Here is a 19,033-nt window from a genome sequence, read left to right as displayed (position 1 = left end):
TTTTTTTTTTTTTTTTTTTTTGAAAGTTGAAAAGTCCTTGAATTTTGCTCATGATCCTAGAATTTCTGTGCCCTTGAAGAATAAAATATGTTTTCAAATTTTCTTTACTCTGCTGAAGGAAAAAAGTGGCTAAACCGTTTTTTGGTAGTTTTCATTTTTGCTTTATAATTTTTTTAATTTTTGTTTTAAAGTTGAAAAACGCATCTTTTTAGCAATAGATTGTTGCATCTTATCGCGGTGAAAATTACGAAGCTACAATCGAAGATATTGCAAAGTTTCTCATTTTTTCCCGATCATTGGTTGAGAATTGATAGTTTTTTATTTAAAATTCATATTTTCTGGGTGAAAATGTAACTATTTTGTGAGAAAATTAGTGTTTTGGGCTCGAAAATTCAACTGTTTTGTGGTATATTCTTCTTTTCAAGTTACAAGGTTCATTATTTTGGTATAAAATTCAACAGCCTAAAAATTTAAGTTTGGTGGAAACTGAAAAGAGCGCTCAATTTAAATGGCAAAAAAAGTCAATATTAATATGTACAATATAAAACCAACCATACACCTAGAAGATTAATAAAATTAATGTAAAAAAATGTTTTTTTTTTAAATGCATTTTTAAACATTTTTTAGTTGAGTTTTCAAATAAAAAAGATAAATTTTGCACCTTACAAATGAATTTTTAATTTAAATTTTGAATCTTCAGCCAAATATATAATTTTTTAATCAAATATTTAGTTGAATTTTCAACACACAAGATTAATTTTCTACAAAAAGAGGCTCATTTTCAACAAAGTAGATGAATTTTCATCTAAAAAAGATCAATTTCCAAGCAAAATTAGAACAGTTAAAATTTAAAAGAAAAATTCTCAGCCAAAAGATAAAGAAAACTCAACAAAATAGTTCTCTTTTGTCCATTCAAAAAAATTATTTTTTAAACGAAAACTAGAATTAAATTTTCAATTAAAACAATCATTAAAAAAACATTAATTATCTTGATATAATATTCCTTTTATTAATTTAATTGCCTTGTATTTATATTTTTTTTTATTGCATTTGCTTCCTCCTGAAGATTGTCTTTTTAGTCATAAATTTTATTATTTGTTTGAAAATTTAACAATTTTGTTAAATTTTTTGTATAATTCATCAATGTGGGATGAAAATTCAACTATTTTCGCAGATAATTTACTTTTCGAATCAAATTCATATTTTTGTGTTGCAAAGTCAACTGAAATCTTTTTTGGATGAAAATTCAACAATTTTTTTAAAATATGTCATTTTATTTTAAAATGCATCTATTTTAGTAAAAATTGTATCTATTATGGATAAAAATGCATCTTTTCAGTTGAAAATTCAATAATTTTGTTAGAGAAACATCCTTTTTGGTTGAAAGTTCAACTTTTTTTTATTATTTGACTTTTGGATTTAAAAATCCATTTGTTTTGATAGAAATGTCATCTTTCTTGGATCAAAATGCAACAATTTTGTTAAGAAATCGTCCATTTTGTTTGAAAATTTAAATATCTCCGTAGAAAATCTACTTCTTGTTTAAAACTGATATTCTGATATTGAGAAGTCAATAATCGAAAATATTTTGAAAATGAAAAATCAAATCTTTTGTCTTTTTAAATCTGTCTTTTTTATTTAAAAATTCATATATTTTATTAGAAATTTCATCTTTCTTGGATAAAAATGTAATTGTTTGATTGAAAATTAATCTTCTTTGCTTGAGAATTCAGCTGCTTTGTTTGAAAATGTTTGTTGAACCAATCTGTTAAGAAATATATATATATATATATATATATATATACATTTTTTTTAAGATTCATATTTTTAGTTAAAAATTCTATTTTTTAAAGAAAATTCATCCTTTCGCTTGAAGGTTCAATAATGTAGATGAACTTTTTTTTCATTACTGAAAAATTTGTATTCGTTGCAAATTCATCTTTGTGATTTTAAAATGTTTTAAATATGGTTTATTCCACTTATGAAAATATCCTGTTAATATTGTTATAAGATGATTGAATACGAATAATAAACGATTTAGGGTGGCCGTTTTAATCCAAGAAAAAAATTCCTGGTCATTTTCCATTTGAATTAATAGAAACTGAGCTGCAAATGAAAGCACTCGAAGTGGAACTCTTGAATTTCAAACTTTTAAAATTGAAGTTTAAAAGTTTTTAATTCAATAATTTTGTATTCAAATCTGATTGAAATGTTCAATAATGTACACGTGTAAAATGGAAGCTACTAACACTTTTAAACTGAACATTTTTTAATTAAATGCACTTAAACTGCGAAATAAATGTTTTAACTTTTATAAACTGTAGAGTTCAAAGATTCAGATTCAGTTCTAAAAATATAAATCCGCGTTATCATTTCCAATGCTCAAAAGTCTAAATTGAAGAATCAATCAATGCATTTAAAAATTGTCAAAATTATATAATTTAAAGCAATTTTAAGCCAGAAACATAAAAAATTGAACGATTGCATTTTTTTTAACTGAACACTTCTTGAATTAAAAGTTAAAGTATTTATATTTAAAATTTTATTTGAAAATCTTGAAACATCTGCATATTTACATTTTTTTCAAATTTTTTATTATGTTTGAAATTATTTTAGAACTTTTAAACATCCCTGAAAATTAATCCAGTTTTTTTTAATTCTTCCAAATTAAATCAATTTCCTTAAAATCTTCCACATTCATTTTTGATAATTTCATAAATTTTTCTCAATCTTTTTAAATAATCACTCAAAATTATCTTTTCAAAATAAAAATCACTTTCAGTTTTCATATGAAATGTTTTTTGATCTTCTGAAGCCATTCAAAATTATTAAAAAGCTTTTAAATTTTTTGTTTGAAATCTGCCAAAATCTAGATTTTGTTTTAAATTAGGCCGTTGGCTATTTACACCGAAATTCAACAATTTTACTTGCAAATAAACATTTTTTAAATAGAACAATTAAAATGTAAAGTTCAAATTTTAGTTTTTAATATTTACTATAATTACTGATTTTAAATAAACAGTAAGATATTTATAAATATTAATTCTTATTTTTCTTAATTACAAAATTCCAAATAGACTGGTTTAAAAATGTCATATTTTAGACTAAAATAATACATGAAATTTAATAAAAGCCTTTAATTATGAACATATTATTTTGAAGTTATTTTAAAATTGAAAATAGTTTATAAAGTTTCCATTTTTAACGTTAGAAGCTGGAAATTCTAAAATTGCAAACTGATTTCCAATCGTTTTGTAAAATTAATTACTATTCACTTTTTAAATCTTGAAGAACAGTTCAATTTTAAAAATCACTATTAATTTATATTGACCGTTGATCAACTAAAAATATTTTATATCTCAAATCTTTTATTTCAAACGCTTCTAATTTTTAATGGCTTAGGCTTTAAAACTGCATTTTAAAATTCTTTAAAATATAATGTACATTTAACAATTAAAATCTAAAATTAAAAATTTGTTAAAGTGGAAGATTTTGGAAATACGCATTCTAAAATGAATTTCATATATAATTGAAAAAGATCATAGACAGATTTCCCGGTTTCATAAGATTCCCGGATTTCCCGATTTTAAGTTTATAATCCTTTGACAATCACAATAAATGGAACAATGATTGTTTTATTTTTATCTTCTAAGAAAAATATTTCTGTATAAAAATATGATTTGTCACCTTATTAGATGTATATTCTATCTAAACTCTTTTGTGTCCAAAAAATACTTATTTTTAGTATCCAATCAATACTTTAAACTTCGCAACAAAAATTATTAAAACACTTTTATGCCAAAATTAAAATGGATATTTAAAATCGTACCTATTCTTTCTAGTTCGGATTTTTGTCACCAGGTGGCGCATCGCAGTTTAACCATTCCATTAATAAATAAAATAAATAAATTCTCTGAAAATTTATGAGAATCTCAGAATTTATTTTAATTAATAGAAAATTGCATTTTTTCGTTAACTTTTCTGTTGAAAATTCAACTCTTTTTTTAAAAGTTTGTCTTTTTTATTTTCAAGTTTACCTGCTTTAGCAGAAATTAAATTTTTTGGATAAAAATGCAACTGTTTGGTTAGAAATTAAGCTGTTATATAATTTCTTGAAAAATAAACTAATTCGTATAAAACTTACTTTTTGTTTAAAATTTATATTTTGGTGTTGAAAAATAAACTGAAATATTTTCTGGATAGTTCCACTGATAAAAAAATTTGTTTTTTATTACAATTTCATTTGTTTTAGTACAAAGTTGATCTTCTTTGGATAAAAATGTAACTATTTGGCAGAGAATTTAACTATTTTGTTAAAAATTCATCCTTTTTGGTTGAAAAAATTTGTCTTTTTAGATTGAAAATTGGATTTATTTTTCGTAGAAACTTATTTTTTTGTTACAAAAACTCAATTTTTGATGTTACTGAATTAACTGGAATCTTTTTTGGAAGAAAACTCAATTTTTTTTTAATACAAAATTATTTTGCTTTGCGATAAGTTTAATTTTTTTTTGATAAAAATGCAACTATTTGCTAGAGATGAATAAAAAAAAAGATTAATCTTCAACGAAATAGATGAATTTTTAACTAAAAAAGAAAAATTGAACAAAAAACGAAAATTACATTTTGAAATGAAAATTTTTTTATCCCAACTAATGAATTTTCATCAAAATAATTACGTTTTATGTTTAAAAAAATCAATTTTCAAAGAAAAAAAAACGAATTTTGTACTAAAAAATGTCACCATTTTATAATAAAAAATTGAATAAATAAATTTTGAGTTAATAAATAATTGTTCAACCAAAAAGATGAATTTTTAACTAAAATTATGGAATATTCTCCTGGAACAATAGTTACATTTTTAGGTTCAAAAAAATAATTATTCTCAAGTAAAAAAAAAAAAATCGCCAAAATACTCAAATTTACGGCAAAAAATTCCTTTTTATCCAAAGAAAGAAACAAGTTTTCAATTAAACAGTTTATTTTTCAACAAAACAGTTGAACTTTCAGCCAAGTAATTTTATTTTCAACCTAAGAGCTGAATTTTGAACTAAAATTATTGTTATTAATTTAGAATACTTACATTTTTAACTACAAAGAAGAATTTTTAAACAAGAAGATTAATTTAATAAGAAAATTTACTGAGTTACCTGGAATCTTTTTTGGATGAAAACTCAACTTTCTTTGTAATAAAAAATTCTTTTGATTTAAGATAAATTTCATACTTTTTGATAAAAATGAAACTATTTGCTAGAGGATTTAACAATTTTATTAAAAAGTAATCGTGTTTGGTTAAAAATTCGTCTTTTTGGATTGAAAATTAAATTTTGTTGGTAGAAGATTATTTCTTGTTAAAAAATGCATAGTTTGATCGTGAAAACTCGACTGAAATCGTTTTCAACAGAAAACTCAACTATTTGTTTGAAAATTTATTTTTTTGATTTAAAACTTCATTCGTTAGAGAAAAATTTTCACTTTTTGTATAAAAATGCAACTTTTTGGTTAAAAATCGTTCTTCTTTGCTTGATAATTTAACTAATTTGTTTAAAACATTAGGTTAAATCGCTTTGTTAAGAAAGCATTTTTTTTGTTAAAGATTTATATTTCAAGTTGAAAAGTTATCTCGTTAGTTAAAAGTTTAATTATCTTGTTATAAATTAATATTTTTTAATTAAAAATTCAACTACTTGGGTCAAAGTTAACCCACATTGTGATTTTTTTTTATTAATGGCTTATGTCTGGTTCAAAATTTAACTTTTTCTTTGTAAAATACTTCTCTTTTTTTTTTTTTTTTTTTTTTTTTTTTTAGAATTCATTTTTTAATAGAAATTGGAACTTTTCCATTTTTTTAAGACTGATATTTTTTAGTTAAAAATTCGCGTTTTTTGTTGTAAAAAATAATTTTTTAGTTTGAAATTTCATTTTTTTGCGTAAAAATGCATCGGTTTCGTGGAAAATTAATTTGTTGTAAATATTTGTCTTTTGATTTGAAGGTTAAATAATTTCGGTAAAATTCTTTTCTTCTGTTGTATAAATTTCATTCTTTTTTGATTAAAATATAAACTATGGCACTTTTTTTTACAATTTTTCTTTTTAGGTTGAATAATTCACTATTATGTTAAAAATTCAATTTTTTTGTTGAAAATTCCAGTATTTCGTTAAAGAGTTATCTTTTAAAGTAGAAAAAAAATTTTTTTGCAATAAATTAATACATTTGAAAATTTTGAAGTATATGAAACACTTTAATTCCTGTATATGTCTGAACTAGAAAATAATGTCAAAAAATATTGTCAAAAATCATAAATTCTTAAATTCTTTTAAATTCTCCTAAATTCGGTCATTTTATCGGTTATATAACCTGAACTTAAATTCTCGGGAATTTAAGAACTCTACCTATTACCAATACACATTTTTTCTAAATATTTATTATGTATTTATAAATATTTATATGCATAAGTCTTTAGCTGCAAAGCAGCTAAAGGATTAATTGAAATAAAAAAAAGTTTTAAAACTTAAAAATTCGTTGACAATTCTGAAAATTGTAATACCTAGATGTTTTGGTACTATTTTCAGGTTATAAAGACTGGAACCAGATCGAGGCCACGAGCAAAAACCACTCCGAAGACCAAGAAAAAAAACGTAAGCCTCGATTCCGAAACGGACATGTTTGACGATTGTTAAAAAATGGAAACAAGATGCTAGATAAGGAAAAAATAACTTAATAGAAATTTGGCATAAAGTTTACCAATAACTTTCTTTCATAGATGAAAAAGTCGACCGGAATAATGAAAAAAATAATCGAATTTGCTATTCAGTAAAGAGAGAACGATTAACATCGATCAGTATTTTGCCCTTTTTTTAAAATATACATACGTGGCGTTTATTATACGTTGTATTATTGGTGGGTTTTTAAATAAACTATTTTATAACATAAAAAAAAGGGAAAATAATTTGTATTCGAATATTAATAGGGGAATGTTGTTTTTAAAATAAATCTACGAATTTCAGTTACTCAATCTTATTTTATAAATAAGAAAATTTCGAAGAGTATCAAGCAATATTTACATCTTTACAGTACTTCTTAACGAAGCGTAATTAAACCATTTATTAAACATTCTCGGCAAATCATATTTAAATAGAAATATTCCAAGATGAAGTTATTTCTTAACTTTTTGAATCTGTGGAGCACTTATCTTGACTTTTCCGGGTATATTTCTCGCGATAGTTTCGTCCTTTACTGACTTTATCAAATCCTTTTCGCGGGCTGTGATTGTTTTGTCTTTTAGAAAAACAGCCACTGCAGTTTTTGCAGCCTTCCCTCTTTTGCCGGTACCAGGAGTCATTTTCACCTTAAACCTTGAAAAGTTATTAATGGTTTTAGTTAAGAGTTTTTATCTTCGATTTTGAAGGTTTTTATATCTTGTAGAGAATATAAAATCTTACTTGTAATTTGCTAAAGTGTTGTAAGGTGCAATTATGGGCACAGCAAAGAGAAGTTCGTCCTCTTCAACGGGTTTTCCGGTCAGTTGGTCCAACATATCGATATCGGGTGCCGGCCCCAAATCTTCTTCTTCCGGATTTTCTCCAACTTCGACATTTTGCACGACTGGAATCCTTTTTGGATTAGCATTCTTCTTTTTCGTTGGCTGCTTTGGACCCGACGGATCTTTCTGTCTGCTTTTTCGTTTGTCCTCTTTTGCGGCACCTGCAGACTAAATTTTATCAGATTAGCGCAAGCCCCGGACTCTTTTGATGAGGAATTCAAAATAGTGTCTTTCGTAGAATAAATTTTGAAAAATGGTCCCGAAATAATGTCACGCAAATTATAAAATATTAAAGAGTTAACTTTTTTTTTTAAATCTGGCATACAATAAACCAGGGTGTATATTAGGGCGGAGTAAAAATGATAAATTTAGTTGAATCGCTTCAACTGAGCGAAAAATATTTGTGAGTTGGCATCCGAAAAAAGTAAAAAAAAAAAAAAATTTTTGAAATCAATTAATATCTTCTGTTGTATTTTTTGATTTGAAAATTCAAATTTTGGAAAATTCCATAAAATTTCTCTATTGCTTCGAAAATTATCACAACATTTTTTTATGTACAGATTTTGCTAGTGAGTAATAAAACAAAATATAAATTTCAGATTTCTTTAGCTTGAGTCAAAGAAACATAATGTTATTTTATTTTTTCGAGAAAACTTTTTTTTTATTGATGTTTGCAGGGTTCAAAAATGGTAAATTTTATGGGTTTTTCAGCGATTTTGAGAACTTGCTTAGACTAAGCTTTCAGACACCAAAAGTGGTGGTCCTATTACGGCAAAACAATATTTTTGTAGGAATAGCACCATCATTTTTTGTGTCTGAAAGCTTAGTCTAAGCAAATTGTAAAAATCGCTCAAAAACCGTAAAATATACCATTTTTGAACGCTGGAAACATCAATAAAAACCATTTTTTCACATAAAAAAACCTAGAATTGACAGGGAATTTTAATATGCCTCGAAAAATCTGGAAATGTCGAGGAATTATTTCGAAAGCGTGTTTGGTATTTTTTTTTAATTTCAATATAAAATTGTATAATAATGATTCCTAAGTTCCAGAAATAGCTTTATGTAGCCTCTTGGTAGAAAATTAATCTTTTTGATTTAAAATTCAACTATTCCAGTTGAAGATTCTTCATTTTAATTGAAAATTCAAATATTTGGTAGAAAATTCACCTTTTTGGTTAAAAAATCAATTATTTTAAATGGAAGATTAATCATTTTACTTGAAAATTCAATTATTCCAGTTAAACATGTTAGTCGAAAATTAATTTTTTTAACTAAATATTTTACTATTCCATTTTTTGTTAAAAATTTATCTTTTTCACTTCAAATCCGAATCTATTTCAAATAAGGCAGGGCCCTACATTAGGAAAATAGGAACTTAGGCGATATATGTTTTTTCAATTTGCAACAAAAAATATTTAAATTTTGTGTTTTGTTTTTCAAAAACCCCGAATTTTTTTCTTTGAACCTGCATAAATTTGATCTCATTCAGATATTTATTATTATATTTTTGATTCTAATGGCGATCATCGTCTTCTTCCAAAATCACCCGAAAAATTGAAAAAGGGTTTTAAATTTTTTAAAATGACAGCGGGTTTTCTGAAAATATTAAAAATCGATTTTCTTAAAAACTCAACTTTTAATTGCTTTTTTCTTCTTCAAAATTTGAAGAAATTAATAATATAGAAGATTTTCATGAAAATCCCACCTTTTTTATTCTTCCAAATATTGTTGAAAAGTAAGGCATTTTATCAGTATTATGAGGGCTATATCACTTTTGAGCCAGGGAGATTCTTTTTCCTAAAAATTTAATTTTTGAATTTTTCTCGTAAACTAAAAAGAAAATATCTCCTGGCTACAACAGTTATTTAGCAAGCATCAAACTTACAAATATCTTCACTATCAAGATACAAGTTCACAACAACAAAATTAGCAAGAAATTTAAAAGTGGGTTTTCTCAGAAAATCTATTTTTAATATTTTCAAAAAAACCACTGCCATTTTGTTAATTTTAAATCTTTCAATTTCTCGGCGTGTTTTGAAAGACGATGAACGCTAATTAGAATCAAAAAGAAAATAATTAATATCTCAATTAGATCAAAAGTAATGGAGGTTGAAGTAAAAAATTCATTATTTCTTAACGAAACAAAAAATTCAAATACGCGTAACTTTTTAGATTTTTTTTTTTTACAAATCGGAAAAATATATATCTACTAATTTCTTCTAAAAAACAACATATTTCGTCCCCGAGAGATTCTGCGATTTCAAGTGTAAGGCTCTGCCTAATTTGAAATGGATTAGTTCTCTGATTTAATTTTTTTATTATTTATGTTTTATTTATTTTTTTAATTAAAACTGTTTAGATGAAAATGTCACCTTTTTTATTGAAAATAGAACCACTTGGTTGAAACTTAAAAGGTTTGGTTAAAAAATCTTTTTTTTTTTTTGGTTTAGAGTCCATCAATTTCTGTTGAAGATTAATTATTTTAGTTAGAAATTCATCACTTTCTTTAAAAATTTGTTTAGGGAAAATTAAATTTGTTTAATTCAACATTATTCCATTTTTTGATTGGAAACTGATCTTTTGAAGTTGAAAATTCAACATTTTGGTTATAAATTCATCTAAGGGAATTTTTTTCAGAATTTAAGTAGACAATCTTTATTCATTTATTTTAAAATCATGTGAAATACTTTCGAATCGTTTTGAATCCCTTGAAATCCGTTGAAATCCCTCAAAGTCCTTTAAAAATATCATTGATATCCTGGATACCTTTTTACAGGGTGGCCGCTGGACCGGGAATTTTTTATGAGACCGGGGAAAACCGAAAAATGACAGTGAATTTATTTTTGTACCGGGAATTTTACAAAATTTTTAGAATAAAAATGTTATCCAACTTTGATTTCAACCGTTTTTTTAATAATTTGTTAAATTGTGATATTTATCAATTATTATATCATTTAATTTAGAATGCTCAATTCAACACTCTTTCACTTCAAAAATTTTTCATTTAAGATTTTTAAGCATATATTTTAATTTAAAGAAATTAAATATAAATAAATTCCTTTATATTATTTTTTATATTAAATTGAATAAATAAATTTATTAACATATGATTTCTATTAATTTTTTTAGCCATTAAAATATGTATAAAAGCGTTTTTCTATTTTCAACTTAAAAATAAATCCATAATAATATAGTTATAATTAAAGGTTTTTATTAAATGAAAAATATTGTGAGTCTAAATTATTAAATTTTTATCCCATTTAATTTGAAATTTCTGAATGTAGAAAAAGAATAAGTATTTATTATTTGACAATATTTCACAGTTCATTTAAGACGAGTAAATTGAAACCAAATATTTAACAGAAAAAAATTTAAAACTGAATTGTTTTACATAGAAAGCTTTGAATCTTTAGATTTTCGAAGAACTTTTAAACTTTTAGCTTTACAATTTTAATTATTCAATTTGAAAAGTGTTTTAAAAGTGTGTAATTTAAACGAAGTGTGTTAACATTTTTTCAGAACTTCAAAATATATTTTTAAATTAATCGAAATTTTCTTACAATTTTTGAAAATCCTGCAAATTAAAAAAAAATCCTTAAAATCTTCCATGTTCTTCTTCTTAAAGTTTCTGTTACAATAATTTTGCAATTTTCTTAAGAATCTTGAGAACATTTTTTATTCTTTTGAAGTCTTTCACAATCATTAAAAAAATTCTAAATTTTTTGTTTAAAATCTGCAAATATCTATTTTATTTTAAATTCGGCTGTAAGTATTTGAAATTATTTCAAGTTCTAAATTTAATTCCAATCTTTTTAATACTTCTAAATATCTCTTGAAATTACTCTAATATTTTTACAAATAATAAGTGTTCTACTATTATTTATAAATTCAAATTTTTTTTAATTTGAACGATTTTCTAAAAGTTATGGAAAAAATTCAATTCATTTTGAAATATATATTCCATGATATATATATATATTTAAAAGTTCCCAAAAAAAATTCAAAAATTATTTTGAATTTGAACAAATTTTAAACCAACTCTAGATTTCTCAAGGTTTTGAAATAAAATTTTAAAGCTTTTAAAGGATGCCCAGACTATTAAAAATACAAATAATTTAACTTCTAATTTAAGAACTGTTAAGTTAAAAAAATTGTTGTTCAATTTTTAATGTGTCCAGCTTAAAATTACTTAAAATAATAAAATTTTGAAAATTTTTGAAGTTAATTGCTTGATTCTTTAATTTAGAGTATTGAAAATGTTAGTGTGGATTTATATTTTTGGAACTTAATCTGAATCTTTGATCTCTATCATTTATAAAAGTTCTAAATTTTGCAGTCTATTTGAATTTCATTTAACATTGTTTAATTTGGTACGTGTAAATTTTTGAGCATTTGAATACACAATTTTTTAATTTGAAAACTTTCAAACTTCAATTTTAAAAGTTTGGAATTCAAGTGTTCCACTTTGAATGCTTTAATTTGCTATTTATTGTTTATCACTTTAGTTGGAAAAATGTTTAGAATATAGTTTGATTTTTTAAATTTCATTGGCCGTGAAAAATGTTTACGAACCGGAAAATGACCGGGAATTTTTTTCTTTGTTTAAAACGGCCACCCTGTTTTTAAAATCCTTTTATATTATCTAAAATCTTACGAAATTCTTTGACAAACCTTAAAGAAATGTTAATCTAGTTAAATTCGTTAGAATTAAAAAAAAAAGCTTAAATCTCACAAAAATCGAGTAAAATTTCATTACACATTTTGAAATCTGTGAATCCTTCGAAATCTTTTAAAATACACGATATTTTAAATTCTTTGATAGTTTTAAAATGCTTTATATCTGTTGAAATCCCTAGAAACTGTTTTAAATTCTTTGTGATCACATGAAATTCATACAAATTTTTTTAAATCTTTGAAATTTCTAGAAATCCATTGAAAAATGTGTTAAATATTTTTTTTTTTTTTTGAGGCAATCTAGTGAAGAATTTAAAAAAAATATTTTAAGCCAAAATGAAAAATAAGTCGCATTAGCAAGCAATTTGTGTAAAATAGTAATTTAATCAAGCTAATGAAAAAAATACCTGTAAAGCTGCCATTAAAAGGCGTCTGTCCTCCTCATCCTGATCCTTATACTTTTCCTTAATTTTCTTCAACTTTCCCTTTTGTCCCCGCTTAAACGTTTGAGGTTTTTGTTTCGGTTCTTCTTCGCTCTCTGATTTCTTGTGCTGTCGATTATTCTCCGGATTTACTTTCTCTTTCCTCTCCTTACTTTTTATAGAAAGAGGTTTCGTATTTTCCTCGCCTGGTAATTTCGTTAGAGGCTTTGCATTGTCAACCCGAAGTTGCATCCTGTATTAAAAATTAATCATATATTAAATCAACATTTCCTGCATTATAAAATATTTATTATTAAAATAATTATCTTTCTCAATTTTATCATACTTGGCGCCTGAGAGATCGATTTTAATCTGTGTGTCTGGAAAAAGCGAATCTTTTTCTTCCTCGTCGCTACTTCCTTCATTTTTCTCTTCGATTTTCTCATCTTGGGTTTCTGGAGTTTCATTTACTTCCTCGATTGGATTCAAATTAACGTTTTCTGCTTCGCAGATGTCTAGAGTAAGAATTTAAAAAAAAATTACTCTCCATCGACGATTTTTGACCACAAAGACCAGGGTGGCCGCTGGATCGGGAAACGGGGAATTTTCTGAGACCGGGAAAAACCGGGAAATGATAGTGAATTTATCTCTTGATCGGGAATTTTACGAATTTTCAGAAGAAAAATTTGCCCAAGTTTGATTTCAATATTTTTGTAAATAATTAAAGTATAAAAAACTGAAGAATAATTGATTTGACAAAACGATTCAAAATCTGTTCGAAATTTGAGAATTCCCAAATTGTAAACTGTTTGAATTCGAGTTGAAATTAATATAATATCTTTTATTCCGATAATTTTATTTTTAAATAACAATTTTAATTATTCATCAATAAAATATTTTGAATTCAAAGTTTTAGATATTGCTTTATATTATTTTTTATATTAAATTGAATAAATAAATTTATAAATATATTATTTTTATTAGTTTTCTTATCCATTAAAAACTTCACTGTTTATTTAAGACGAGTAAATTGAATACAAATATATGTAAAAGTAAAAATTTTGAAACTAAATTGTTTTACATAGAAAGCTTTAAGTCTGTCGAATTTCGAAGAGCTTTTTTACTTTTAACGTTACAATTTGCATTGTTCTGTTTAAAAAATGTTTAATTTGTAAGACAAATTGTTAAATTTTGACGTATAAGTAGCAACTCAAACTTATTATTTGTAAACAAAATTTGAGTAATTTAAAGAGATATTTGGTAGTTTTGAAAAGATTGAAAATTAATTTAAAAATTGAAATATCTTCAAGTAATTGAAAAAAGTGTGTTAATATTTTTGTGTAAAACTTCAAAATACAATTTAAAATTAACCAAATTTTTCCTACAACTTTTGGAAAGTCCTGCAAATTAAAAAATATTCTTAAAATTGTTAAGGTTCTGTTTTGATCATTTTGGAAATCTCTTAAAATCTTTTCAACTTTCTGCTGTAATAATTTTTCAAAATGAAAAATCATTTTCAATTTTCCTAGGAATCCTAAGAAAATGTTTTTATTCTTTTTAAGCCTTTCACAATTCTTAAAAAGTGTCTAAATTTATTGGTTGAAATAACAAACTTCCTTGTAAATGATTTTAAATCATTTCAAGTTCTAAATTTAATTTTGATATTTTTAAAACTTCTAAATATCTCTTAAAATTACTCTAATTTTCTCTACAAATAATAAGTGTTCCTATTGTTATTTATAAATTCGAAATATAAGGATTTTTGTTTAATTTGCAGGATTTTCTAAATGTTGTAGGAAAAATTCAATTCATTTACAAATACATTTAATCGTTTCGAAAAAATCTTAACAATGATTTTAAATTTGGAAAAATATAAAACCACTTCTAGATTCCTCAATATTTTGAAGTAAAATTTTTTAAGTTTTTGAAGGATGCTTAAACTATTTAAAACGAAAATAATTGAACTTCTAATTAAAAAATTGTTAAGTTAAAAAAATGTATTTTTCATTTCTTAATTTGTCTAGCTTCAAATTACTTGAAAAAATATTATTTTGAAAATTTTTTATGTTCATTGCTTGGTTCTTAAATTTAGAGTATTGAAAATGTGAACGTGAGATTTATATTTTTGGAGTTTAATCTGAATCTTTGAACTCTATAATTTATAAAACTTCTAAATTTTGCAGTTTATCTACATTTCATTTTTAAAACTTTCAATTGAAAAGTGTTAGTACCTTCCATTTCATACATGTAAATTTAATTTGTTGTTTATTGTTTATTACTTTCAATGGAAAAATGTTTCGAATAGTTCAATTTTTTAAATTTCATTGACCGTGAAAAATGTATGCGAATCGGGAAAAACCCGTGAAATGCCCGGGAATTTTTTTCTTCGATTAAAACGGCCACCCTGAAAGGCTTTTAAAGAATAGTACAATTTTCTTGAAAAATAGGTGAATATTACACAAAGAAAGTGAATTTCCAACCAACTAGTTAATTGTTCAAATAAATGGTTAAAATTTTAACCAAATAGTTGAATTTTAAACTAAAAACAAAAAGATAGGTTTCTAACAAAATATTAAATAGATCAATTTTCAGTTAAAAAATTAATTTTCAACAAAATAATTGAATCCACAGCCAAAAAGAAGAATTTTCCAAAAATAAGATTAATTTTCGAGCGAAAGAGACGAATTTTGAACAAAATACATGAATTTTCCACAAAACAGTTGAATTTGTTACTCTATACTATGAATTTAAAAAAAATAGACCAAGTACTTAATTTTTCAACTCAAAAAGATGAGATTTTATCCAACAATGGAATAGTAATATTTCAGTTTAAAAAATAATGCATATTAAAAAAAATTGTTTACTTAGCAGTTAATTTTTCAAATATATAGTTAACTTTTAACAAAACAGTTGAATTTTCTACCAAAACAATCGAATTTTTAACCCAACAGTTGAATTTTCAAAATAAAAAATAAGATGTCAAACAAAAATGGAATAGATACATTTTTAGTTTAAAAAATTAATTTTCAACAAAAAAAAAACTAATTTTCTACCAGTTAAATTAAACCAAAGAGGAAGAAACGACACCAAATAGTTCAAGTTTTTACCAAAATAGTTCAATTTTCAATTAAATAATTAAATTTTCAAATAAAGAAAAAATATAAAAATTGACCAAGTAGTTCATTTTTCAAATAAATAATTTATTTTCTAACGAAATAGTTGAATTTCTAACTAAGAAAGATATTTTTTTAACTAAAAAAGATACCTTTTCACCAAAAAATGGAACACTTATATTTTAGTTTAAAAAATTAATTTTAAATTAATTTAAAAAAAAAAACATTTTTTATCACTAGTTAATTTTTCAAATAAATAGTTGAATTTTTATCTAAGCAAGATCACTTTTCAACTAAAAAAGGTAAGTTCTAATTCAAAAATGGAAAATTTACATTTTCAGATATAAAACATTATTTTTCAACAACAAAAAAAAACAACGAATTTTCTACCAATTATATTGAACAAAAAAAGAATTTTGAACAAAATAGTTTAATCTACAGTTAAAAAGATGAAATTAAAAGAAAAAGATTAATTTTGTTCCCAAAAAGACCGATTTTTAACAAAAAAAAAGTTGTTTTCCTACCAAATATTTAATTTTTTTAAATAAATATTTTAATTCTTAACCAAATAATTGTATTTTCTACTAAAATAGTTTAATTTTTAAACACAAAAATGAATTTACAACCTAACAGTTGCATTTTTTAACATACAAAAATGATATCTGCGAAAATATGAGTTATCAAAGAAAAAATTTTCAACTATTTAATTTAATTTTCTATACAATTGTTCAATTTTTAAGTCAGTAAGATGAATTTTCTGCAAAGCGGTTGAATTTTCAAACCGAAAAGATTAATCCTCAACAGAACCTGTAATACTGAATATTTCAACAACTATTTTAATTTTAAATAAAAAAAAAAAACAGTTGGATTTAACCAAAAAAATATGAATTTTCAGCAAAATGGTTGAATCTATAACAAAATAGATGAATTTTTAAACAAATGCTTGACTTTTTAAATCGAAAATATCAATTTTTAATAAAAGAAATACAAATTTTTAACCAAAAGTAGAATAGATTTTCAGACCAAAAAAAACTAAAATGACGAATCTGCAACAAAAAGTTATTAGTAACAAAGAAGTTAAACTTTTAACTAAGTAGTAGAATTTTCAAATAAAAAAGATAAATTCTCAAAAAAAAAGTGCAATTGATAATATTTCAACAACAAAAATTTGTTATTCAAATTTAAAAAAATGTAATATAATAAAAAACGAATCTTTAACAAAACAGTTAAATTTCGAACCAAAGAGATACATTTTCAACGAAAAAGATTAAATGTATACTAAAAAACACGAATTTTGAAGAGAAGGATTTTCAACTAAAAATATCAATTTTTAACCCCCTCAAATTGGCAGCATAGTTAATGGATTGTCCCTGCTAAAAAATAAAAGAAATGCAATTCATAAAATGGAAAAAATACCTTCTTCATCATCTCCACCTTCGATTTCAATTTCTTTATCAGTTTCCGTAAAGCTTTCTTCGTTCTCATCCTCGAGAGTTCTGACTCTCCTCTCGTCTTTATGACGCTCAATCGAGCTTTCTTCCAGGCGGAACATGAATCCCAATCCCATAATTAATTGGCATGGAGGGAGATAATTTTTTTTACCGCGAATCATAAATGATCCAGTGGTTAAATACTCTCCAGTTGGTGCGGTTTTCGATACTTGATCGCTATTGACCCACCACGCGCCTGCCACTACTTTTGCTTCCCAAGCGATACTAAAAACAAATGATTTATTCTTATTCAAAATTACTTCCAATTTTTGAAAAGTTTCAAACTATTAAAGAAATATTTCCCTGAAAAATAGGTGTGTCACGATATTTTTGTAGGAATAGCACCATCATTTTTTGTGCCTGAAAGATTAGTCTAAGCAAGTTGTAAAAATTGCTCAAAACTGTAAAATTTACAATTTTTGAAAGCTGGAACATCAATAAAAAAATTGTTTTCTCGAAAAAACACAATAACAGTATGTTTCTTTGACTCAAGCTAAAGAAATGTTAGGCTCGAGAAATTCAATTTTTTCAAAAATGTGTGCATAGGACGCAATCCAAAAAAAACAATTTATATTTTTTTGTTATTATTCACTAGCAAACCCTGTACATCAAAAAACTTTGCCATCATTTTCGAAGCAATGGGGAAATTTTTTTGAATTTTCCAAAATTTGAATTTTCACATTAAAAAAACTATAATTGACAGGGAATGTTTATATCCCTCGAAAAACCTGGAAATGTCGAGGAATTATTTCGAAAGCGTGTTTGGTATATATATTTTTTAATTGCAATATAAAATTGTATAATAATGATTCTTAAGTTCTAGAAGTAGCTTTATGTTACTGTATTAAACTATTTGGTTGAAAATTCGTTTTTCTTAATAATTATTTTAACTGAAAATGTTACATATTCTATTTTTTGTTGAAAACTGATGTTTTTCAGTTGAAAGTTCAAGTATGTTATTGAAAATTCACCTTTTTGGTTAAAAATTCATTTTTTTGGTTCAAAATGTAACTTTTTCTAGTTGAACATTCCATTATTTTAATTAAAAATTCATCTTTTCGGTTGGAAATTAGGTACTTAAACCAAAAAATGAACCGTTCAATTTTTGGTTGAAAATTTTATTTTTAGTAGAGAATTCGTCTTTTTTACAAAATTAATCTTCTTGGTAGAAAATTAATTTTTTTGGTTAAAAATTCCACTATTCCAGTTAGAGATTCAACAGTTAAGTTAACAATCCAACTTTTTTGTTGAAAATAAAATTACAATGTTGAAATTCAAATGTTTGGTTGAAAATTCACAATTTTGGTTAAAAAATCAATGATTTTGAATGAAAGATTAATAATTTTACCTGAAAATTCAATTATTCCAGTTAAAGATTATACATCTTAGTTGAAAATTAATTTTCTTAACTAAATGTTTAATTATTCCATTTTTTGTTAAAAATTTATCTTTTTCACTTCAAATCCGAATCCATTTTAAATCAAGCAGGGACCTACATTAGGAAAATAGGAACTTAGGCGATATATATTTTTTCGATTTGCAAAAAAATTATTTGAATTTTGTGTTTTGTTTTTCAAAAAACCCGAATTTTTTTCTTTGAACATCCATAAATTTAATCTCATTCAGATATTTATTATTATATTTTTGATTCTAATAGCGCTCATCGTCTTCTTTCAAAATTCCCCGGAAAATTGAAAAAGGGTTTAAAATTTTTAAAAATTAACAGCGGGTTTTCTGAAAATATTAAAAATCGATTTTCTGAAAAACCCACCTTTTAATTGCTTTTT

At 24.1% G+C, this 19,033-nt stretch overlaps 2 protein-coding genes across 2 annotated transcripts in view; one reads left to right on the top strand and one right to left on the bottom strand.

Annotated features, from left to right (window-relative positions):
- The window catches only part of LOC117172431 (serine/threonine-protein kinase VRK1), a 22,430-nt gene extending 15,499 nt beyond the window's left edge, over positions 1-6,931 (top strand). Inside the window, exon 7 of the mRNA XM_033360355.1 lies at positions 6,574-6,931. Coding sequence (XP_033216246.1) covers positions 6,574-6,681 — 108 coding nt within the window. The 3' untranslated portion in view covers positions 6,682-6,931. The remainder of the gene's footprint in view (positions 1-6,573) is intronic.
- Positions 6,932-7,053: 122 nt separating this feature from the next.
- The window catches only part of LOC117172430 (nuclear export mediator factor NEMF homolog), a 29,916-nt gene continuing 17,936 nt past the window's right edge, over positions 7,054-19,033 (bottom strand). Inside the window, exons 7-11 of the mRNA XM_033360354.1 lie at positions 17,173-17,471; positions 12,990-13,158; positions 12,629-12,896; positions 7,444-7,712; positions 7,054-7,356 (exon numbers count right to left, since the gene is read on the bottom strand). Coding sequence (XP_033216245.1) covers positions 7,158-7,356; positions 7,444-7,712; positions 12,629-12,896; positions 12,990-13,158; positions 17,173-17,471 — 1,204 coding nt within the window. The 3' untranslated portion in view covers positions 7,054-7,157. The remainder of the gene's footprint in view (positions 7,357-7,443; positions 7,713-12,628; positions 12,897-12,989; positions 13,159-17,172; positions 17,472-19,033) is intronic.

The sequence above is a fragment of the Belonocnema kinseyi genome, chromosome 5, assembly GCF_010883055.1.
Source record: "Belonocnema kinseyi isolate 2016_QV_RU_SX_M_011 chromosome 5, B_treatae_v1, whole genome shotgun sequence".
Lineage (NCBI taxonomy): Eukaryota > Metazoa > Arthropoda > Insecta > Hymenoptera > Cynipidae > Belonocnema > Belonocnema kinseyi.
Note: the sequence above shows the minus strand (reverse complement) of the source record. Positions and strands in the feature narration are given on the sequence as shown.